The sequence below is a fragment of the Anser brachyrhynchus genome (genome assembly GCF_964034855.1).
Source record: "Anser brachyrhynchus genome assembly, chromosome: 1".
NCBI classification, from domain to species: Eukaryota; Metazoa; Chordata; class Aves; order Anseriformes; family Anatidae; genus Anser; species Anser brachyrhynchus.
In genome coordinates, this window is record NC_137694.1 from 170,953,572 (window position 1) to 170,978,811 (window position 25,240).

At 36.9% G+C, this 25,240-nt stretch overlaps 2 protein-coding genes across 3 annotated transcripts in view; one reads left to right on the top strand and one right to left on the bottom strand.

The window, feature by feature from the left end:
• The window catches only part of KLHL1 (kelch like family member 1), a gene marked incomplete at its 5' end in the record, with an annotated part of 257,350 nt that overhangs the window by 165,168 nt on the left and 66,942 nt on the right, over nucleotides 1-25,240 (top strand). For both annotated transcript variants that reach the window (XM_080561214.1, XM_080561215.1), the window contains one exon: nucleotides 5,298-5,484. In XM_080561214.1, the coding sequence (XP_080417340.1) occupies nucleotides 5,298-5,484 (187 nt within the window). The remainder of the gene's footprint in view (nucleotides 1-5,297; nucleotides 5,485-25,240) is intronic.
• The window catches only part of LOC308180126 (uncharacterized protein), a 501,337-nt gene that overhangs the window by 9,064 nt on the left and 467,033 nt on the right, over nucleotides 1-25,240 (bottom strand). The gene's annotated exons all lie outside the window — the stretch shown is intronic.

Sequence of the window (25,240 nt, forward strand, 5' to 3'; positions counted from 1 at the left end):
ACTGAGTAGTGTGCTGAGGACTTCAAAGGTGAAAGAATCACAAAAAATGATATATTAAGAATCTTAATATTATGAAATGTAAATTAATGTTATGAAATACAGCTACCATTAGTGTTTATTAGCACACTTTAATATTCTTAGTAATGTGGACTGCATAATAACTGTCATGGTTTAACCTTGGTGGGAAGCTCAGCCCCACACAGCCCCTAGCTTACCGCCGCCCCTCACATACCCCTCTTTAGTGGGACTGGGGAGAGAATTGGGAAGGTAAAAGTGTGAGAACTTGTGGGTTGGGATAAAGACAATTACTAGGTAAAGAAAAGGATGCACATGCTATCAAAGCAAAACAAGGAATTAATTCACTACTTGTGGTCAGCAAGCAGGGCTCATCACATGTAGCGGTTACTTGGGAAGACAAACGCCATCACTTCAAATGTTTACTCCCAGCTTTTGTTGCTGAGCATGATGCCATGTTATGGAATATCCTTTTGTCCAATTAGAATCAGCTGTCCTGGTTGTGTGCCCTCCCAGCTTCAGGTGTACCCCCAGCCTCCTCGCTGCTGGGGCAGCATGAGAAGCAAAAAAGACCTTGATTTAGTGTATGCACTGCTCTGCAACAACTAAACATTGATGTGTTATCAACATTATTTTCATCCTAAATCCAAAACACAGCACCATACTAGCTATTATGAAGAAAATTAAAATAATAATATATATATATAATTATATACAATATATAATAATAGCTTAAATACCTTCTTGAGAATTGTATTTTTCTCTACACAGTGGGGAAAGTAAATTAACTTAAAAATGAAACATATCGTAATTATAGACTCAGTTTTCTTGTAGCTTAGCTTAGATGTAAGAAACTGCAAGAAATAATAAAAATTTCAGTGATTATTCTGCTATTCTGGTACTGACTGTAGCTCAAAAATACCAAATATAAAAACATATAGCAAAATTGTATTTTATGTAATACAGTTACTGTCAATATGAAAATACCAGCTCTGAGGGAAGAGAATAAAATGTTGATATTTAAATTCATGAGGTTAGATGTGAAGGTAGTTTATGTTAGATTATATGTTTAAGAAATATGTCAGACTGGTATCCATTTAAATGCACTTCTTGATAAAATTTTAAGGGATGCTATTTTGATTGAAAATAGCAGACTTTGGGAGTTGGCCATTTTCCTGTGAGAAAAGATAATAAAGTTTAAGAATGTTTTCAAGTGTAATTTGTTTCATGTGCATTTTCTTTGCAAACATTTACATCAAGCTCTTAACCTCAGCCCTGTACAGTGACACCTTTTAAAAATACTGCCATCAAGGAACACAATTGTCTGCTGTTTTTTCGCGTGTCTATTTCTCTTCTGCCTGTGCTTCATATTATTTTAATAAGAAACTTGATAACCCAGCACCTCTAGCCACTTGTATATAGATGTAAGTATGCATTGTTTTAAGTTGACTGTAGTATTAGTGTCTTGTTTTCCAAATTAGTGAACTTGTTTTCCAAAAAAAAGATGCTTTTTCTTGTTAGTTATCTGAAATCTAGACACAGATAAGTGGTTCTGAGGAGTAAACCTTCAATATAGATAACTTTTGTATGTGATAGTGGCTGCCACATACTGAATTTCTGTGGTCATAGGAATATGGCCTTGGAGTACATAGATCAGTAGAAACTAATTGGTTTAAAAGATACGGATATTTTAGGGAGATACCAGAATGGGAGCTTATGACAAATTTAAAGGAGCAGCAGGTTTAATTTCAAATCTATACTGTAACATTTCTCTAAGACTGTATTCATATTAGACATTTTTTTTTTTTTTTTTTACGGTCGGTTGTTTACAGTTCTGCTGCTTCTGTTTCAAAGATGCTTTAGGATTTTCTCAATACAATAATCACGCACATTTATAAAAATGGATATGATAGATACTGTTGTTTTATTAGCAAATGCTAGCAAATACACAATTTATATATTTATATAAAAGTAAATATATGGAGGGTCTTCTATGCCTCATTTTCCATTTAAGATAAGAAAAGTGTTTGTTCCACCAGACAAAGAAGGTTGATATGACAATTTAAAACATAAAAATAAAAAATATGCCAAGTTGAGAGAAAGCATATAAGCCTTTTATTATTCCTTGGGAGGTAAAATTAAAGGCCTCATCCTTTCATTTTTTGTTACATGAAGCCAGATTTGGAACACTGACAGAAATTTATTCAGAGCTCCTGAAAGATATTTGACGTCCCCAAATATATATTAGTAGATACATTTTCAGCCCCTTTGTCTTACCTGTCTTCTCTTAGGATGATTAGAGGGCTGGAGCATTTCTCTTACGATGAAAGGCTGAGAGTGCTGTGCCTGTTTAGCGTGGAGAAGACTGAGAGAGGATCTATTCAACATACGCAAATATCTTAAGGGATTGTGTGAAGAAGAAGGAGCCAGACTCTTTTCAGTTGTGGCTAGTGAAAGGCTAAGAGGCAATACGCACAAACTGAATCACAGGAAGTTCCAGCTGAATATGAGGAAAAATTTCTCTACTGTGAGGTTGACAGAGTGCTGCAACAGGTTGCCCAGAGAGGCTGTGGAGTCTCCTTCTCTGGAGTTACTCAAAACCTACCTGGACACAATCCTGTGCAATGTATTTTAGGTGACCCTACTCGAGCAGGGAGGTTAGACTAGATGATCTCCAGAGGTCCCTTCCAACTTCAACCACTCTGTGACTCTGACTTAGAAAGTATGGTAGGGCTCAGTTATGCATTTGCTCATCCATTAGAAAAATTAAGGGGCTCTGAATGACAGAAATGAGTTAAACATATTGAATGAAAACAAATGAAGCCAAAGGAGTCAGGTTCAAAGCAAGCAAAGGGAGGTAAACCTTAATATGCATCAAGACATAGACTGAATTTGTTGTCAAAACATATTGTTGATGCAAGAAATTTACATGAGTTCAAAGGAAGATTGAACTGATTTCTGGAAGATAAGGTCCCTGAGAATTGTAAAATGCATAGAAAAGACATTCAGCTCAGAAGGTCCTTGTTCTGAAAATTGGACGCTGGGGAAATATTAAGGAGGATTACTCTGTATATGAAACTAGTTTTATGGCTTTCTCCCTGGCTTATGGTCACAGTTGGAGACAAAATACTAGGCTAGATTACTCTTATTTCTGTATTTTAATAACCAGGTCTGACTGTTAGGTCATCAGCCACGTAAAATAAGAGTTCTGGTGCACCAGCTGAGATACTGCAGTATGTAATGCCTTACTTTGGAACTCAATAAGTTCAGTTCATGACTGATACCTAAAATCAGAAGCAACAGTGTGCTATTTCCATGTACCAACTAGTAATGTTTTGGATGTCACAGAAAATGCGATCTGAAAAAGGCTGAAAGATTGATAAAGGACCTTCACACATTCTTCATCAGCAGTTGGAGTTCAGATGACAGTTAGTCAACAGTCCTTAAAATGAATCTAGCTGCCTGTATTTGGTTAACTGCATTGCAGTTTGCATATGTTTGTATGTATGTTTCTGTGAGGGTGAGGTTTCTTTGTAGACACTGAGGACTAAAGTCTTCAGCATCATTGCCATCAGCTGCATCTCCAGAAGCAACTGTGTCTCCAAGACAGGTATTGTATAAGATCTAGAGGTCTTCCAGACTGTACAGGTGTGGTGCCATATGCAATTAAATCCTGTTTTAATTTGTATAGTCAACAGTATATAGGGATCAGCATCTAAAGGTAACACTCAGTTGCCTAAATGTAGCCATTGAGAGTCTGATCCACTTCTGGTACCTTAGGGAAGCTGAGACATCTGCATGGGCCTGGCAGGTATGATGCAAAATCTGTGTAAGGGCTGAAGTTCACCGGACTGGCATCAGATCCCAGAACTGTTCAGGCAGGAATGGACTTCAGGAGGTCTCCGGTCCAAACTCCTGCTCAGAGTCAGCTATGAGGCTAGGCCAGGTTGCTTAGGCAATGGGATCTTGAAAATTTCAAGGGTGATTGTCTTGATTTCAGCTGGGATGGAGTTAATTTTCTTCAGAGTGGCTGGTATGTGCTATGTTTTTGATTTAGGAGAATAACACACTGATAGTGCACTGATATTTTAGTTGTTGCAGAGCAATGCTTACACTCATCCAAAGACTTTTCAGTTTCTCACGCCGCCCTGCCAGTGAGGAGGCTGGGGATGCACAAGGAGCTGGGAGGGGACAGAGCCAGGACAGCTGACCCAAACTGGCCAAAGGGATATTCCGTACCACATGGTGTCATGTGGGGCAATAAAACTGGGAGAGGGTGGGACCACTGCTCTGGGACTGGCTGGGCATCGGTCAGTGGATAGTGAGCAATTGCATTGTTCATCACTTGTTTTTATGTTTATATGTATATAATTGTTATTATTTTCCCTTCCAGTTCTCTCCCCCATCTCACTTGGGGCGGGAGGTGGGGGGGTGGCTGGCAGGTAGGGAGTGAGCGAATGGCTGTGCAGTGTTCAGCTGCCTGAAAGGTGAAACTGCAACAGTGGTGCATAGCATTTCAAGTGCTACTGGATACAGGCAAGTGAATTCAACATTTAACATTTACAAATTCTTGGAAATATGGTAATATAGTAGAATGTTCTTTCAGCTGTATTCATTGAGTATCTGTATTCAGTAACTACACTACTAATAGCTAGTAACTATAGTAACTATAGTAACTATACTACTGATAGCTTTTACACTAATTACAAAGACGGTCACATTATCTGGATTATTAATCCTTATTTTTTCCAATAATACAGCAAATCAATAAATGAAAAACTTACACAAGCATTTTGTTTGTTTGTTTGTGGTTTTTATTTTATTATATTTTATTTTATTAGAAATAAGGGATGTTCCTGGAAAGTAAAATACATAAAATACTGTATAATGGTGTTATGTGACAGTGTTATGTGACTACATGTTCAGGATGCTTACAAAGAGATGCCTTCTGGATCCTATCAGATCCAGAAATGTTGGAAACCATTAAAATAGATAAGGCTGTAGCCTACAAGAGAATACTTAATTTTCTTCAGTGACTTCAGTAAGAGACAGATAGTAGTCTTGAGGGATGGTGAAATAATCTAAAAGTTGCTTGGAATCTTTTCAAAATCAATTAAATATCTACTTTCCTGGCCTTCTTCCTGCAAAAAGGATCCTGCAAAAGCCTGTATTCCACACTGAAGTCATGTACTTATGACATCATTTTTGTGATATCTCATTGCATAGTATTGCTTTCCTAGCAATATGACAACATTTTTTATTTATGATCTTGTCATTCACAGACACTGGCTGACCTAGAAAACCACACACTTTTTAAGGATGACCTAGAATGCCAGAAGCTTATTCTGGAAGCCATGAAATACCATCTTTTACCAGAGAGAAGAACTCTTATGCAAAGTCCAAGAACTAAACCTAGAAAATCTACAGTTGGCACACTTTATGCTGTTGGAGGAATGGATAACAACAAAGGTATTAAAGGATATTCATTTATAAACATTATATTGTGTATTTTCTTCATTAGAAAATAATGAATATTGAATAGGGATGCATATGTAAGTCAATCAAGAATTGCTGCTAAGACCCAAGTCTATCCAGAAGAGCTGCCAAGACTTTTGGTCCAAATAAAATCCAATGATATTCTAAGAAAAATGTAATGCTGTTAGAGAACAGAAACTGAGATTTGAGTTCATTCTTTGTTCAAAATTATTAAGATTTCCAAGAAGAATTTATACAAAATATCTCTAGTGAGATTAATTTACTTTTGTTTTAGCTTTCTAGAAATTCTGTTTCATTTATAAGTCAAATGTGTAGGCAGTTTTTCTAATCAATGAAAAAGGCAGTTTTATGTGAAGTGTATTCCATCCTTAAATAGTTGTCTTAAGTCTTTTGGATGAATCATGCTCTTTGATGCCAAAAAAATATTTCTTTAGAGAAAAAATCCAGACAGCTAGCTTTAACTAGATTATGACTTTCTCAACAGCTAAAGGAGGGTGGAATTATCCCATTTTACTAGTTTAAAAAGTAGGAAGCAATAGAAATTTTATCAAAGTATTTTGTCTTTATTTGTTGTGAATTGGAATTATGATGATGTGCTTTTATATCTGGCAAAGAAATCCAATTCACTGATTTATTAAATAAAATATTTGAAATAAAACAAGCTGTATAACAAGCCTATATATTTGTAAAGGTTCTCATTATTAGTTTTCCCTGAAATTTACTAACAATTCCACAGTATCTTACATTTGTTGTCAATATTCAGACTGAATAATATGCATTCGGAAGCATAAATTCTAATCTAACATAAAGTGTTCTCAAAAAAAATGGGAAAGATGTATGACATCTCTGCTTGTGTGTAAAAGAAATGTTGGGAGAATAGAAAAATGTTGAGAAAAGAACCAATGCTTATATATATATACACTATATCCACAGATTATTTTTGACCTTTAAACATTTACAAATGTTTGTGCAGCTAAATGTTAGGCATGCCTTTAGATCATAAAATACCTGAAATACAATTTTCCTCTTATTTAGGACAAATGGCTGTGAACACCTAAAGTATTAAAGTACTGGGAATGACCATAAACCCAGTTTAGGTGCAGCTGTATTTCTTCTAGGTTACTGTACAAATCTGTTTCTGGTTCATATAGCAAATCAAATATAAAAATATTTAGGAAGACAGCAAAAGTTTAGCATCCATCGCAGAATCACAATCTGTTTTGCAGATTCAGATCAGCCAAGTGATCTGAAGTGATTTATTTCTGTAGCTGAAAGTGAGAACACAGCACAACAGAGGTTCAGCCCTCTGTTGGTATGAACTCCGACTTAAAACAGAAGTACTAGATCTTATATACTTTTACAGCAGATAAAAAAAATGCTTTGAGAAGGGGCCTGATACAGCAGAGCTGCATCTGCACAGAAGACTGTTAGAGTGGGTGTAATGTGTTTCTGATAGCTCTGCAGCCATGCAGAATCGACTTGTATCTGTTCACCTCATCCCTCTCTCGCATGTGATGCTGCCATGTCCATGAATAAATTTTAGGCCCATGAGCCTTGATCCCCACATCTGTTCAGAAAATCAGAGCACTGTTTGCATATTTTGAAGAATTACTGTGAGTTCATAAAGCACCCCTCTTCGGGTCATGATACGATACTAACGCTGTATTACCTGTCCTCACTAATGATTTTTTTTTTTCTCTACAACTTTTTCTATTGAAGTGCTGACTTGGATTACTATTATTCACAATGATTTATTTTAAATGCTTGCTGGTGTTTGCAACTAAATATGAAACTGCTACATATAAGATGGAGAAGAGCTAAGCAAATTAGCGATTCAGTAGCTAGTGTATAAAGCAGTGGGTAAGTGCTGGTATTGTGAAAATATTTGAAGTTTATGTGGCCCATTACATAAAAAGTAGCATACCATGCTAAAGTAAGTTTGTTTTGAAATCTCCTCTATAATTATTCTCCTTTTCCATATAAAAAAAAGTGATAATTAAACTCCAGCAGACGGTGACTGGAATTGTGCTTGATGTGAAAAGTTAATGCAGCGTAGTACTAACTGGATAGAATTAAATGGAGCAAGATTAGAGAATTTCATAATTTTAATTCCCTAAATTCCCCAAACCTCATTTCAGTCTCTGTTTCCACCCACTGTTGTTTACTTATTCATTTAATTTAAAAGACATATATATATAAGAAACTAAGAATAAGATTGTCTCTATGTGGTTACATTAACAGAATGAGATGAATAAGATATAAACTTCTGACAATATTCTCTTCATTTTACCCATTCATATAGTCATACTAACTCCTGTAATTTGAATTAGCAGGATTTAATCATCTAGTAGTAGACAAAAGCTGTCTAGATGCACATATAAAGGAGGATGATAGACTGAAATAAATGAGTAAATTCATGAAGTGACAATTAACAATTTCTGAGAATGGAAAAACACTGACTTTTTACATCAGTCTAGCAATCCCAAATGCAGAACAAAAGCTGTGTGGTAAAACACAATCTTTACAATCTGTGTTGGTTAGTACAATGGAAAATTAAGATGGGGAGAATACACTTCCACAGCAAGAGGAGATCAGTATAAACAATTGAACAGTGTTGTATTGAAGAGAAGAAAAGAAGAAAAGAAGAAAATACTTCAGCTAGAGTGTCTTCCATTATAATGTGACGGGTCATTAACAGAGAGGGCAAAGGTGATTTACTGAAACACTGATGTTAAAAGTGTATCTTTCTTTAATCTTCTGATTAGATACAAAATCTGTCAGGAAAATTGCTCTGAGGGTAAGAGGTGAAGTGCAACATTAGTCTATATCAAACCATATTAGAAGTCCTTTAATTGTATTTTTTTTGTTTGTTTGTTTGTTTTTTGTTTTTAGAAAGATCTTTGCTTTCACTACAGCAATAACAAAAATGCAAAGTTTTGATTTCTAGTCTCTGCTGCTTAAAATCCCATTTTGCATATTTCCCATTTTGCATATTTTGTCTTTTCTGTAATAGCTTTCAGTCACTTGTAATAATACTTTTTCTTTACAAATATGTTTCTGCAAATGTTGTTTATTACTTATAATTACACAGGAATGTCATTTAACATTGTTCCTTGAAGTTACTCTTTATGTTAGTTATCTTCTATGTTTTTCTGTTGTTTTTGTTGTTGTTTTTAATTTTTATCAAGCTTTTATCAAGACTCCTCACAACACACTTTGCTTGCACCTTATTTATTTTAATTTTAATTTTTTCATTCTCATAGAGGCACACATTAAATACAGAAAGAAATACAGAAAGAAATACTGATGTTCTCAGTCCTTTAGGAGTCTACTGGAAATACTGTAAATTAAGACAGAAATAGAGAAAGCATTGCATCTTTCCTCTTAGTTCATTCTTGTTGGTCTCTAAAATTTGTGCTTGAGATGCCTATAACTTGAAAATCTATATTCTTCATGTTCAGGTTAGTGCTAATTCATTAAAAAAAAAAAAAAAGAGAAAAAGTAAAACCCATCAAAATTGTTTCATAGCATTTTGCAAGTTTTGGAAATTACTAGAAACCACTTTGTCATCACATATGAAAATAATTTGACAGTACTCATTAAGCATTCATTTGATGTATATAACCATCTTGAGAAAGCATCTTATATTCATCTTAGTTGCATTGTATTCACAATTTTCAGTGTAAAGTAACTGAGTTTGATTTTCAGAACGTGCCTGTAGTCCTGGTATTTGTATAATACACAAACAGCAAAATTTACTTAAGAAGGCATAGTATTTTCTTTAAAAAAGATGGAAAAGAATTAAAGTCCAATGAGTTCAAAACTAAATTACAGAATATTTCTCTTTGGTATGTTTTTAGAAAAGTTTTATGCAAAGTCACATGTTTGTTAAGTACTAGATGTATGTATTTATATATTCAAGTCTGAGATTGTGGCATGGTAAAATACTCTAAAACTCTACCTGTTTAATGCTAAGAACTCTACCTGTTGTATTCCTTAATCAAGAATGCAAATAAGTTAATGGCTAGAGCTTATTGGATTTAATGACAGATTGTCTTCATAACATATTTTTGTTAAACTTTTTTTTTTTTAATAAGAACTTAGTAACTTTTTATATACCTATTCATGTATTAGAATGCATGTAAATAGTTCATTGAGTATGATGCTTAGAAAACATGAAAGGAAATTAGGAACAGCCACAGCCTCCAGCAGTGCTAGCCAGGACACCTTCCTGAACTCTCTGCCCTCCTCTTACCCCTGCTGGTACCTGGGTCCCCCACTCTCTGGCCACTCCAGTGTAGGGTTTGCCAGTGAATGCACACGTACAGCCCACGGACGCCCATTTTGGAGCAGACACAGACAGCAGCAGCTGTCACCAGGCACACGGGCTGTTACCCTGCTCCAGCCGCCAGCACAGAGCTCCTCCCTTGCCTCACTCAGCCCTGTCCCCCAGCAGCAGTTTTGGGGACGCATAGCCCCATAGCATAGGGGACTCCCACCTCTGGGGCTGGAGGCTGAAGACCCCCACCTGCTCCAGGAGCTGATGCTGAAACCCCACTGGCTTCAGCAGCTGCCACCTCAGGGCAGGGCACAAAGACAACGGCCTGACACTAGGAGCTGGCACCAAATTTCACTCAAACACAGAGGTCTCACCAGGAGCTGGCACTGAGCCCTTGCAGTGCTGACACTTGGGGTAGGGAGCAAGATTACGCAGAGAGAACATTAGGAAAGGATTTAGTAAGAAGATAGGACAGACTGTGGTGATAAGGAACAGACTCAGACAGTCAAGCCAGAGCAGCCTTACCTTACATGTGATAGTCCCTTTTATATGCCCTTCTGTCTGTTTCTCCTTTCTCTCTCCTTGCTCCCCTCCCTCTGCACAGTCCCCCTGATCTCCCCCTCATCAGCTGGCACAGTCCCACAAACTCTACCACAACATCTTGGACACTTAGGTTGGCATCTTTGTCGATTTCAATGTCTCGGTTTGCTTGCAGTTTCTTGATAGCCCATTAGTTACTGTGACTGGCCAGGTGTGTTTCTTGTCATAGTCTCTGTTATGTTTGTCTGTCAGGTTTGTGTCTTTGAATATTTTATTTATGGCTACCCCCTTTATCCTAACATCCCATCTGACAATGCCCATGATCAGACAACCTTGCTGAAACAGATGTTTTTACACTCCCACATACCCTTACCAATTACTGTGAGTGAACAAGTTTGGTTCTTGTTACTGCCTCCCTTATTACTTGTTGGTGAGGTTTGTGCTCTGAATGTTGTTTATGAATTCCTGCTTTTCTCATTATCCATTTCTTTGCACTGAAAAGGTACTTTATTGATAAGTTAAAAACACATTTAAAGGAATAGATGCTCCCTTTGTTTTGGTTTCTGGGTGGTCCTGTGTGAAGCCAGGAGTTGGTCTTGATTATACCTGTGGATCCCTGTGGATTCTATGGTTCTGTGATTCTTTGATTCTTCTTCCACACACCCTTACAAAAAACATTTGAGAGAAAGAATGACAATTGTACACAGGAATGAATAATACTTGAGAAATGCCATGATTCTAAGACTCTGTCTTAGAAAATAGGTAATTAAAAATAAAAAAGAAAAAAGAAAAATTAAAAATATTTTTTGAATAACCACAGAATTCTTTATTTAATGCACTGAATATTCAAAACCCCTTGTAATTAAATTAATATCATTATTAATGATGGGGGATATTAATATCATTATTAATATGGGGATAAAAGAAGATAGACTATATATCTAGTTTAATTGTACAGTGTTTAGCCAGAAGGTATGCTGTCCACTTACTATTGAGAGAGAAAGAGAGAAAGAGAGAAAGAGAGAGAGAGAGAGAGAAAGAGAGAGAGAGAGAGAGAAAGAGAGAAATAAAAAGAAAGAAAGAAAGAAGGAAGGAAGGAAGGAAAGAAAAAGAAAGAAAGAAAGAAAGAAAGAGAAAGAAAGAAAGAAAGAAAGAGAAAGAAAGAAAGAAAGAAAGAAAGAAAGAAAGAAAGAAAGAAAGAAAGAAAGAAAGAAAGAAAGAAAGAGAAAGAAAGAAAAGGAAAGAAGGAAAGAAGGAAAGAAGGAAAGAAGGAAAGAAAGAAAGTAAGAAAGAAAGAAGGAAAGAAGGAAAGAAGGAAAGAAAGAAAGAAAAAGAAAGAAAGGAAAGAAGGAAAGAAAGAAAGAAAAAGAAAGAAAGGAAGGAAGGAAGAAAGAAAGGAAGGAAGAAAAAGAAAGGAAGGAAGGAAGGAGGGAAGGAAGGAAGGAAGGAAGAGAAAGAAAGAAAGAGAAAAAGAAAAAGAAAGAAAAAAAGAAAGAAGAAGGAAGGAAGAAAACTGAAAAAGATAAATGTGAGTGTTGTAAGAGCTGAAAAAGAACTATAAGAAGGAAAAAGAAGAAACAAAAAGACTTGCAAAATCACAGATGTGCTTTCATACACAAGTATTTTAAAATATATAGAGAACTGAAGTACTATATAGAGAAGCATGAATTATCCTTTAGTGTGCTTTATTATCTGCTACCATCATTGTTGTGGTAGTACATTTCTATTCAGATATGTTGGTTGTTGGTTGCATGATGTCTTTACAGAATTAGTCTTTTAACATTTATATTAAGTGTCTGTTTCTGGTGTTGTTTTCCAGTGATTAGAAAAAGCATTGGAATATCTGTTTCAAGCATTCTACTTTTAACTCTAAATCTTTCTGTAATGTAGACAAGCTTGTGGAGCTTCCATGCTTCAGTTGCTCTGTTCATAAGAATGCTTTAGCAATTTCACAGTAATCTTAGTCATATCTCTCTAGTTTAAAGGATTCTACAAGTGTAAAGCTCTAGATTGATTCCAGCTACTAGACTCTGAAGTAGGCATTCAAGGTAAAGACACATTTTTATGAAACTGACTGACAGAAGATATGGACAACACTGCAAGGCCTTCACGGAAAACATTGATAAGTTTGAGGTGTTTTTTTATTGTTGTTTTGTTGTTGTTGTTATTGAGATGTTTTTTGAGTTGCAGCTTAATTGTATTAATACATTAAGCTTTTTTGAAAAGTGTTCAGCAATAGTGAAGCAGAATATATTTGTACAGAAATGGTAAATTGATTGCTCCCATGAATGAGGAAAATAAATTTGCTGTTATTACTCATGAAATAGGTAGATGTTCATAAAAGATGAAGTGAAAAGTAAGGAATGACCTGTCCCTTTTGCAATTCATAAAATCATAGAATTATAGAATGGTTTGGGTTGGTTTGTTCTCGTGGGGGACTTCAACTTCCCAGACATATCCTGGAAGCACAACACAGCCCAGAGAAAGCAGTCTAGGAGGTTTCTGGAGAGCGTGGAAGATAGCTTCCTGATGCAGCTGGTTAGAGAGCCTACCAGGGGAGGTGCCCCACTAGACCTTCTGTTCACAAACAGAGAAGGACTGGTGGGAGATGTGGTGGTTGGGAGCTGTCTTGGGCAGAGTGACCACGAAATGGTTCAGTTCTCTATTCTTGGCGAAGTCAGGAAGGGGACCAGTAAAACTGCTGTCTTGGACTTCCGGAGGGCTGACTTTGAGCTGTTCAGGACACTGGTTGGCAGAGTCCCCTGGGAGGTGGTTCTGAAGGGCAGAGGAGTCCAGGAAGGCTGGGCACTCCTCAAGAAGGAAATCTTAATGGCTCAGGAGCGGTCTGTCCCCACGTGCCCAAAGACGAGCCGACACGGAACTAGACTGGCCTGGCTGAACAGAGAGTTGTGGCTCGAGCTTAGGAAAAAAAGGAGGGTTTATAATCTTTGGAAAAGAGGGGGGGCCACTCACGAGGACTATAAGGATGTTGCGAGGCTGTGCAGGGACAAAATTAGAAAGGCCAAAGCTCATCTGGAGCTCAATCTGGCTACTGCCGTTAAAGATAACAAAAAACGTTTTTACAAATACATCAACACAAAAAGGAGGACTAAGGAGAATCTCCATCCTTTACTGGATGCGGGGGGAAACTTAGTTACAAAAGATGAGGAAAAGGCTGAGGTGCTCAATGCTTTCTTTGCCTCAGTCTTTAGCGGCAAGACCGGTTGTTCTCTGGATACCCAGTACCCTCAGCTGGTGGAAGGGGATGGGGAGCAGAAAGTGGCCCTCGCTATCCATGAGGAAATGTTTGGCGACCTGCTACAACACTTGGATGTACGCAAGTCGATGGGGCCGGATGGGATCCACTCGAGGGTACTGAGCGAACTGGCGGAGGAGCTGGCCAAGCCGCTTTCCATTATGTATCGGCAGTCCTGGCTATCAGGGGAGGTCCCAGTCGACTGGCGGCTAGCAAACGTGACGCCCATCTACAAGAAGGGCCGGAGGGTAGACCCGGGGAACTATAGGCCTGTTAGTTTGACCTCAATGCCAGGGAAGCTCATGGAGCAGATTATCTTGAGTGTCATCACGCGGCACTTGCAGGGCAAGCAGGCGATCAGGCCCAGTCAACATAGGTTTATGAAAGGCAGGTCCTGCTTGATGAACCTGATCTCCTTCTATGACCAAGTGACGCGCTTGGTGGATGAGGGGAAGGCTGTGGATGTGATCTGCCTTGACTTCAGTAAGGCTTTTGACACCGTTTCCCACAACATTCTCCTCAAAAAACTGGCTGCTCGTGGCTTGGACTGGCGTACACTTTGTTGGGTTAAAAACTGGCTGGATGACCGGGCCCAAAGAGTTGTGGTGAATGGAGCCAAATCCAGTTGGAGGCCGGTTACTAGTGGAGTCCCCCAGGGCTCAGTGCTGGGGCCGGTCCTCTATAATATCTTTATCGATGACCTGGATGAGGGGATCGAGTGCACCCTCAGTAAGTTTGCAGATGACACCAAGTTAGGTGCGTGTGTCGATCTGCTCGAGGGACGGAAGGCTCCGCAGGAAGATCTGGATAGGCTGGACCGATGGGCTGAGGTCAACTGCATGAAGTTCAACAAGGCCAAATGCTGGGTCCTGCATCTGGGGCGTAACAACCCCAAGCAGCGCTACAGGCTGGGAGATGAGTGGTTGGAAAACTGCCTGGCAGAGAAGGACCTGGGAGTACTGGTTGATAGGCAGCTGAATATGAGCCAGCAGTGTGCTCAGGTGGCCAAGAAGGCCAACAGCATCCTGGCTTGCATAAGAAGCAGTGTGGCTTACAGGTCTAAGGAGGTGATTGTACCCCTGTACTCGGCTCTGGTGAGGCCGCAGCTCGAGTACTGTGTTCAGTTTTGGGCCCCTCGCTACAAGGAGGACATCGAGGTGCTCGAGAGAGTCCAGAGAAGGGCGACAAAGCTGGTGAGGGGTCTGGAAAACAAGTCTTACGAGGAGCGGCTGAGGGAGCTGGGGTTGTTTAGCCTGGAGAAGTGGAGGCTCAGGGCGACCTCATCGCTCCCTATAGGTATCTTAAAGGAGGCTGTAGAGAGGTGGGGGTTGGTCTATTCTCCCACGTGCCTGGTGACAGGACGAGGGGGAATGTGCTAAAGTTGCACCAGGGGAGGTTTAGGTTGGATGTGAGGAAGAACTTCTTTACCGAAAGGGTTGTTAGGCATTGGAATGGGCTGCCCAGGGAGGTGGTGGAGTCACCATCCCTGGAGGTCTTTAAAAGACGTTTAGATGTAGAGCTTAGTGATATGGTTTAGTGTAGGACTTGTTAGTGTTAGGTCAGAGGTTGGACTAGGTGATCTTGGAGGTCTCTTCCAACCTAGACGATTCTGTGATTCTGTGATTCTGTGGAAGGAACCATAAAGATCATCTGGTTCCAACCCCCCTCCATGGGCAGGACACCTTTCTCTAGACCAGGTTGCTCAAAGCCCCATCCAACCTGGCCTTGAACACCTTCAGGAATGGGGCATCCATAGCTTCTCTGGGCAATGCTCTTTTAGTTTAAAGCCGTTAACCATTGTCCTATCCCTACACTTCCTGACAAAGAGTCCCTCCCCAGCTTTCCTGTAGACCCCCTTTAGGTACTGGAAGGTCTCCCTGGAGCCTTCTATTCTTCAGGCTGAACAACCCCAACTCCCTCAGCCTGTCTTCACAGGAGATGTGCTCCAGCCCCTTGATCATCTTTATCGCCCTTCTCTGGACTTGTTCTCATACTTCCCTGTCTTTCTTATGCTGAACTATTCCAATTCTACTCTTTTTATTGATAAGATTTTATATGTGGCCTTTCTGATCCTCCAAATAAATATCTTCTGCATTTAGTGCTACTTTGTTTTCACCCATATGTTTTCTATCAGGACATTTGTTTCATTAAATTGAAGAATCGTGTATTTGTAGCCTTAAAGGACCTCAGGAGGATGATATGGCAAAATAATGATGCCTGTGACATTCCAAGCAGCTGTCTACCTAAATCAATTTTAAAGCATTTCCAATGATAACTTCAGCTAGTCCAAAACTTAACTATTCGTGTTGGCAGAAAAAATATCTTACAACAGCTAAGCTGACACTTTCAGCCCTTTCTTACTGTAGTGGAAGTATGATTTAATCCACCTCCTTCCATCAGGCTTTTAATTAGTTTTCCATCAAGCCTTTCTTGCAGTTAATAGTGCCCCAAAAAAATCACAGAATCACAGAATGTTAGGGATTGGAAGGGACCTTGAAAGATCTTGTAGTCTAATCCCCATGCCAGAGCAGGAAAAAGTCACAGAACCCACTCTAGGGCTTTTGCAGTAGTGATTTAACCTGGAAGATTACTTCATACGTCTTTCAGAACATACCTGTTTAACACGGTTTAATATTTTCCTATCCCTCTTGAGAAATTGAAGTTAATCCTGTAATTCCTGAATTTTTCAAAAATAACTTTGAAGACCTCAGAGTTTCTTTGCCTTTGCTTTTAACACCAAATAAAAGTGTTTTCTAGGACTAGTCCATTTGAAATTGTCTAATTTATCTAAGTAATTCACATCCAATTATTTCCTTATTTTAAACAGAGGTCCTTCATCACCTAATTACAAGTGAACTATTTTTTGTATTACTTTTCAGGAGGTAGTATTTTCATAGAGATGTCCTTGTATTTTTTGCCCTGTCAAAGTCTAGATTCATCTAGCTTTTTTTTTGATATTGAATAAATTTCCTTTTGATGATAATTTTGATGAAACTGAGTGATTATTCAGAAAGGAACAGCTGTGATAAAAATATTACATGTTCAACCACTAGAGGCTGCAATTCTGTAAATATTTTCCTTAGAGTTTTCACTATTGACCAATATGTGTCACTCAGGAATTATTATAGTATATCACAGTTGTCTTTCATGCTGTAAGAAATTTTTAAATAGTGGTAGTCCGACTCATAGAAAGATAGAGTTTATTTCTTGAAACTTTATTGTTACAGAGAAAAGTCATATTTTGACTGTATTGTCTTGAGTTTCATGTCATGACCATTTTCCACAGAGCAGATACAATAAGACCTGAGAATTTGCTGTCTGCGGTTCCCTTGGTGTGTTTTTGATGGTACTAGCTTTCTGCAGGTGGGTGTAATGGCCTCTAAGATGGAAGGTATTTCATGTTGAAAAGTTTAAAATTGTTTTTGATGTTAAGAAAATTAATATGCCACTTTATAATTATAATCAGTAAGAATGGAAATGGATTAGTAATATTAAATCACAGTATTCTAATTAAAAATAAATAAATTATTGAGCTAATGCACAAAATAACCCAACTGATTCTCTTGAACTGATTAACAGTATTAAAACAAGCAAGATTTCATTAAAATCATTTAGAATATCTAAGAGGAATTTTGTTAAAGCACTGTGGAAATTCGTATCCGCAGATATGGAAATCTGTAGGAGATAATCATATATGTCAATGCTCTGTACGGATGCCCTACAATATGCAGATTGCATCACTAACAGAGTACCATGAAAGGCTTTGGAGGTTAACTTTACTGTCATTTTTTTCATTATATTGATGCCAGAAAAACTAATTACTCTGCAATAAATATGAAGCTTGTATTAAAAAGTATATTCTGAAAGAATAAGAATCTTACATTTCTTAACTATAGCTTTCATAATCATGGAAGGGGACCCAGGAGCACCAAATTTAAGATTAGCATTCCCTGTTTTAAAATGACAGAAAAAAAAATCTGAAATATTAATTACCCTTCAGAAGCAGTACTTCAGATATTGTATTATTTTGCTCTTCAGAGATACTCCTATTTTATTCATTGAGATAAATTTGTGGAAATAGATTATGGAAGAATACACTTAGATATATTGTTAGCATTATTCAACCTCAGATATCCAAAACATACTCCCACACAATAACTCTCATGATTCTTCAGAATTAACATCTGAATTTACACATAAAATAAATAAATAAGTACAATCAGCTATTAGCTCTTGGACAGACACACAAGCTGAAGGCTTATCTTGCTTAGCATAAAATGCAGCATATCTTTGTACTAAAAGATTGATACCATTTACCTCATTATAGCACTGTCTTCACTAGTAAGGTATAACATACAAAATAAAATCAGAAATTTCATTTTGACTTTGGTGCTTTCATGCCAATTCAGTAGCTGCTGTTCTGTGTACAGCACTTAGAGAAGCAGATATGCATGTAGGAAATCAAGTATTTTTACAGCGTATAGTTTTTCAAATTTTCATTGTGGCTTTTGTTAGATAGCTGTATTTGTTTTGTGAGAAGGAAACTTTAGCATAGTAGCCAGTATTTCAAGTAACTATAACACTGAAAACATATCTGGGACCTCCAGAATAATTTTTTTTCCCATAGTGCACATTTTGTGTATTGTATGTCTAGTGTTTGTTTCAGAGGAGATTTGGTTCAGCTGCAGTATTTCACTAATTAGATCCTATTTAAATGTTTCAGTTTGTGCTACAAAAAGTGTACATTACTGGAGATAAATCTCCATTCAGTATGAAATATGATACTCTCCAAAATAAAAGCAATTTCTGGTGTAACTGTGTATTTTTCTAATTATTTCTTAGAAGCTTATTGGTTTGATTTTCTGTTCCATTTGTTATTTTAATGGCCTTTTTTTCTCTCATTCTGTTATGACAAATGATGAATGAAGTGTATTTACTTGACTATTCTCTTTTTTTTTTTTTTACTTACGTTATTTTTCTCAATTTGAATGCTAATATTATTATTTTAAAAATACCACTGAATTATATTACTTAAAAAAATATATATATATCTCCTGATGATAGTATATTGTATTGTAAGAACAACTTTGGGGCACATGAAAAAGAAAGATTGGTATAACCAGCTGTTCAAGGGACAGTTTTCTCTCTCAGACGCTGTTGAATTTTTTAATACAGAAGAATTCCACACAATCAGCTTGTTAACACCAGATACTTACTATAAGAATATGTAGTTATAAAACAACTCTGTTTTAACAAATTCTTTTTTCTGTAAAAATGAACTGAAAATTTAACAGGAGTTATCTCCATTTTTATTTTTATTTTTATTTTTATTTTTATTTTTATTTTTATTTTTATTTTTATTTTTATTTTTATTTTTTTTATTTTTATTTTTATTTTTATTTTTATTTTTATTTATTTTTATTTTTATTTTTATTTTTATTTTTATGTTCTATGTATTCTAGAATTTTCTAGCTGATTATAGGTCAGAATTTTGAAAGCAGAATTTGTTTGTTTGTTTGTTTGTTTCTGGATTGTAATGAACAGTATAGTCTTTTGTATAAGCTCTGGACCATGAAGCTGCGATTATGCTGCTAGATTTCACTCTCCAATAAAGTAATACAGAGATCCAAAGCATGAAAGTGGATCATTTCCAATGAAAGATAGACAATACCACTTTTAATTCAGATATCTAGAGCTGTCCTCTGAAATCTTGTTTGATGTATTTAAGCAATACTTCTGTCTCAGCCACACAATTCCAGTATTTTCAAATATCATCTATTGACATAGGTGATGTAATACGATATTTACTCCATTCCATGTGATATGTTTTAGGTTTTTTGTTTGTTTGTTTCTTATACTTTATGGAATTCACTTTCCCCATATTATAGACATTTAAAATTAAACAAACAAAAAATTGTTAGTATAATCCAGTGTTTTCCCAGTCACTGTGCTGTGAAAAGAAGGAAAAAAAATATGGCATGATTTACCTTAATTGTAAAATGCAGTAAGGAACAAATAACACTCAGCTTCAGGTCAGCAGTGTGTACCAATGACCAATTCAGTTTTCCTATTTTACTCTTTTTGGAATATGCAATGGGAAAAGAATAATGGAATATACAAACAGGAACAACAGCAAAAAAATGTCTCCCCCATCAGAGTAATTGACCTAGCATAGTAATGAGGTTGTCGTCATGGTGGTTTTTCTAGAGAAAGTTAGAATACCAAAGTAAAAGACATGCTATGCGTAATGGCAACTGAATTTTTCAGCGTTTATTTTTCAAAAACAAATCAACACTCACTTTTCATTTTAGATTACTTAAATGGAATAGACAGAAGTTAGGAACCTTAGTTTATCTGTGGTGTACATTCATATTTTCAGTCATTTTTAATATATTCCATGAGCTTATTACCGTATATATGTCTGATAAACTGCCATAGGAGTATGGTTTTTAGTTTGATTCACCCAATGACTTGAAACTGAAATGAACTGTTTGAATTCCTAAAATATATGTGTGTTACATTTAGATGGCAACACAACATTCTGGAGAGAGGAATCATAATTTATTAAGTAACATGATAGCGTAATTATAGATTGAAGGTGGAGTTTTGTTAATTATTTCACCAGAAGATTATGAACTACATAGGCTAATGACTGATGAGTTAATTAAACGTATAAATCAAACTAAAATTCCCTTCTCATACAGTTCATGTAAGTATTAACATTACTATTTGCTTCTTTTCACTCCTGTGAATTTCAATGTGTTCCAGAACATTCAACCTCATAGGCCATTTAACAGTACAGTACTTTGATTTACATGTGCATTTCTAAATAGAAAAAAAAAAAAAAAAACAACATTGTTAAACCATCTGCTAGTTTTTTGGTAGTTATTTTACATCACTTAATTTCTGGCATTTTCTCAGTGTAGTTAACATCTGAAATTGCTAATTCAGCTACAGTTTGAAATAGAAGAACCAGAAAAGATCTATTCTTAAGCCCAAAGAACTTCAAATACAAGGGAAGAGTCAAAGTTACCACAGAGAAGTTAACTTTCATCCTTTGATGAAAATGGATGGTCAGCCAATAGGATGGTTGATGTCATAAATAGGGCTTTAAACTAAGAAGGAGTCGGGTAGGAGAGGGTAACCAGCAGCACAGTGAAGGAGTGATGCATGGGGCTGCTGAACAAAGGGAATGGGGTGATGTGAGGGGGAGGGATCACAAAATCAACAAAATAGGAATTAAGCAGGGTCACCTGCAGCACTTGCAGGTTAGCAATGAATTGCCTACTGGGCACCATCATGGAGAAATCCCCCAAACACTTTCTAGGAACACAGCATGCTGGGATGCGCCTCTTAAGCGCCTGTACAACAACATATGCAGAATAGGGAACAACCAAGATGAGTTGGAGACATGCATACACTTGCAGGACTACAATCTTACTGGCATCACAGAGATATGGTGGGATGGCTCCCATGATGGGATTGTTGTAACAGAAGGGTACAGGCTCTTTAGGAAGGACAGGCTGGGGAGACCAATGACAGGGTGTCGCCCTCTATGGCAATGACAGTCTAGAGTGCATGGAACTGCCTGGGGATGGATGAGGAGCTAACAGAGAATGTATGGGTTAGGATTAGAGGGAAGACAGAAATAGGTGACATTATAATGACATTATAGTGTGGGTTCTGCTACAGGCCACCTAGCTGGGAAGACCGCGTAGATGGGGCCCTCTGTAGACAGATAGGAGCAGCCTCACGTTCACAAGCCATCCTACATTGGAGACTCAAAGATCCTTAGGACAGCAAGGAAGGCATGCAGCAAGCTCACAACCCTGGTCTTCAGGGGAGAGCAGCGTTTGGCCTCTTCAAGGAGCTGCTCAGTAGGGTACCATGGGATAAATCCCTGGAGGGAGAAGGTGCCCAAGAAAACCCTCAAGAAGGGCAAAAAGGAGGATCTGGAGAACTACAGGATGGTCAGCCTTACCTCAATCCCTGGGAAAGTGATGGAACAGCTAAACCTAAAAACCATTTCCAGGCACATGAAAAAAAATCATCAGGAGTAGTCAGCATGGATTCACCCGGGGGAAGTCATGCCTGGCAAACCTGATAAGCTTCTATAATGAAATTATGAGCCTGATGGATGAACAGGGAGCAGTAGGTATTGTGTTCCTGGACTTCAGTAAGGCCTTTGATAATATTCTCCATAAAATCCTCATAGAGAAGCTGTTGAATTATGGGCTGGATGAGCAGACAGTGAGGTGGATCAAGAATAGACTGAACAGCCAGACCCAGAGTATAGACGTCAGTGGTGCAAAGTCTAGTTGGAGACCAGTAACAAGAGGAGTACCCCAGGGATCAGTACTGCGTTCAGTCCTTTTTTACATCTTCATTAATGATCTGGACTTCAAAAATTTTGTCACCTCCTTTCCAGTGCAGTCCTCTAGGTCTATTTTTCACCTCCTAAATCTTCATGTCAAATTGTAGGAAACGCTCCAAAAAGTCATAGTTTTGGACATAAGAACCTCTAGATAATCTTCAGTACAGCTCTCATATCATTTTCAAACACCCTGAACTGGAAAAAAATAAAGCAAACAAATTTATCTTTTTGGACTACATGGGGCATTTTATGGAGTTCAGTGGATATTAGGCATCAGCTGGCTACTATCTATGTAAAGGATAACACCCTTTAGAGCAGGTTAACCTTAGGGAGAAGTACGTGAAGCAAAACAGTCTCCCAGGAACTAAGACAACAGCTAAGCAATGTGAATGAGCATCCATACAGCTATAATGATAAATAATAAAAGGCAGTGGTAATGTTAACTTGGTACTGTTGCAGTATGAAAATGCTCAGTTCATGCAGTTTAAACCAAATCATGATCAAAGCAGTTTCTTGTTTTATTGATGACACATAATTAGCTGCAATTGGTGAAGTATATATTTAGGATCAATCCTAGTGATGCAATAGATAAACTGCAATACTGCAGCTTAGATAAACTGCAAACTGCAATATGCCTACAAAATATGAATGAACTCCATTAAATTTCTGAACACCCTTCTGTAGCTAATCCCCAGAAGTGCTAGTTACAGACAGCTTTGCACACATGCTCACACACAAGCACACATATGTATGTACCTCCTCTCTAACTGTCCATGTGGGTCACCATTATCCCCTCCTTAAGAGGTGGGAGCTCCCTTATGTGCAAACTTCTCCTCTGGGAGATGTGGTTGCTCCAGCACTGTGGTTTATTTGGTGCTATCCACTATATATGCTGCTATACGGCATTTTTCTTGTTATTGTTAACACCTTATTTTCATAGGCTCCAGTGGGAACAGAACTGTTTTCAAAGAAAAGGCATGTGCTTTGTTGATGAGCAAAGCTAGTCTAGCATACTGCCTGATATAAATCATTAATAAAAGGTACTTTTCTAAGTTCTAGACTAGATAAAAACTTAAATTAAAACATGAATATTTTATGTTATAAAACATAACACTATTTTATAAAACAAAGCAGTCAACACTAAAGGGGTTACTTAAAATCACTGTCAGTAAACTGTCATTTCTGATACTCTTCACAATATAAACATTAGTAGAAAAAAAATTTATTAGTTTTAGAGAATTCTGATCATATTGAATAATTTTTATAATATTATATCATATTATTATATTCCCAAAGGGTTTCTGATATTTGTTCATTACACTTCTTGGCAAAAACTTACGACATTCTAATATACATATATATATTCACTCTAAAAATGTAAAAAATATTTTGTACAAGATATATATTTGGAGTGCTTTAAAAGAATCTCTTATGGTATAACTAAAGAGAACAGCAGTGACTGTTGTCCTGTTTCCTGTATATTTTTTTCTTTACCAATAACTTCTTGATATCTGCTTCAGTAACCTATTTAGGTCACATTCTTTCCACTTGAGTAACCATATTTTCAGTTCAAAATGTATTGTTGCAGATCACTAGATCAAGGTCATCATTTTCCACCTACTCGTAGCAGCTTCTCTAAATCTTGAGCAAAATTGTCAGAGTATGCAGTAGCAGTAGCTTTAATAATAGCAAAATCAGCAGAAAGTCTTACAAGGAAAAAAAAAAAAAGAAATCTTGTGGTGATAAATATAGAAATCCTACCTTTCTTTAAAGTTATAAATACTGATATTCTATCTATGAGAAAGGAAAAAAAGGAATCTTTCTTGTGAAAATGTCTGCATTGAATGCAAAGGATGGTGTTGGCTTTTTTGTTTGTTTGTTTTGTTTTGTTTTGGGGTTGGGTGGTTGGCTGGGTGGTTGGTTAGATAGGCATCCGTATCAACTTCTGAAACAGTATTCAATTTATATATGCCAACATTTGTGCATTTATACATAACTGAAATGATACTTGAAAAGATTTCTCCAAAACTACATCCTGATTTTACAAGTTTACAAATGATAACTAAAACCAAAAATAGAATTCTGGGTTGTGCAATGGTGTACTGATTTGTAGATGAAGGTAAATTTGTGAGATATAGTAAATTGCTCTTTCATCAGAATCCTTGGATGGGAGAAGCACATACATAGATGATTTGTCAGCAGCAGCTGGATAATCATACAAAACCATCCTGATCCACTACAGTACTTTCATTTCTAGAGTTTTCTTTCTTTGGAGATCTCTCATTATTTCATAAAACTTCACTAACTGGGGCTTAGAACACCCATGAAAATATGCGCAATACACAGAGCTAATTTTATCCACTAACCAGCTGGACCATAAGTAGAATTAAAAAAAAAAAAAAATGTTGAAATATATCCAGAACATAAAGAAAAATATTTAACTTCTTATTTGAAATCATTTGTGCTGCCACAGTCATGGTATAGCCACAATATTTTTTAACATTCATATAGAACTGATTAAATGAGTTCTGTTTCACCTCTGTCTTTTTCATATACTCTGTCTTCAGTATTACTCACTGAAATAGCTCAGGATTTTTTAGAAATCTGTCTGCCTGAAAAATAAGGGTTTGTGCACGTGTCTGTGCACGTGTTTGTGCAAGAAGAATTGTCTGATTATGTTCATTACAAGATCCTTAATGTTCTGTGCATTTGTTTTTCTTTAATTATTGAAAAGCTTCATATCTTAAAACAGTCTAATAAATCGTGTCTGTCCAAGTGAAGTAAGCTATCGAAAAATACAGATTTTATGTAATCTCTTGTATTTTTTTTATATAAAGATTATTTTAATTTGAGCCTTTGATTATTTTACTTGTGGTGGGGTATCTCAGCTGCTGTGTTTTATAGAAAAATATGCCTTTCCCTGCATAATCAGCACATACACTGCAGCCAGAAATTAATCTTTTTTTTTTATATATATTTAGCGTATTTATATCTTCACATTAAACCTGTATCTCCCATTTCCCTAATATATATATATATATATATACCATAATATCATCACAACTGCTTCCTTTGATCCTCCCATAGGAAATTGTATTTTCCAGTTTTCTGAAACATTTAGTCAGAATTTCTTTGTTTTGGCTAAAGTGAAACAAACAAACAAACAAACAAAGTAGTTGTTGACAGTCTTTTAAGATTGGAAGATTGATAAGACTTCCTAACACAGCTTATGTAGATTGGGATAGACAGTGTTAGCCAACATTTCTCAATTCTTTGGGTT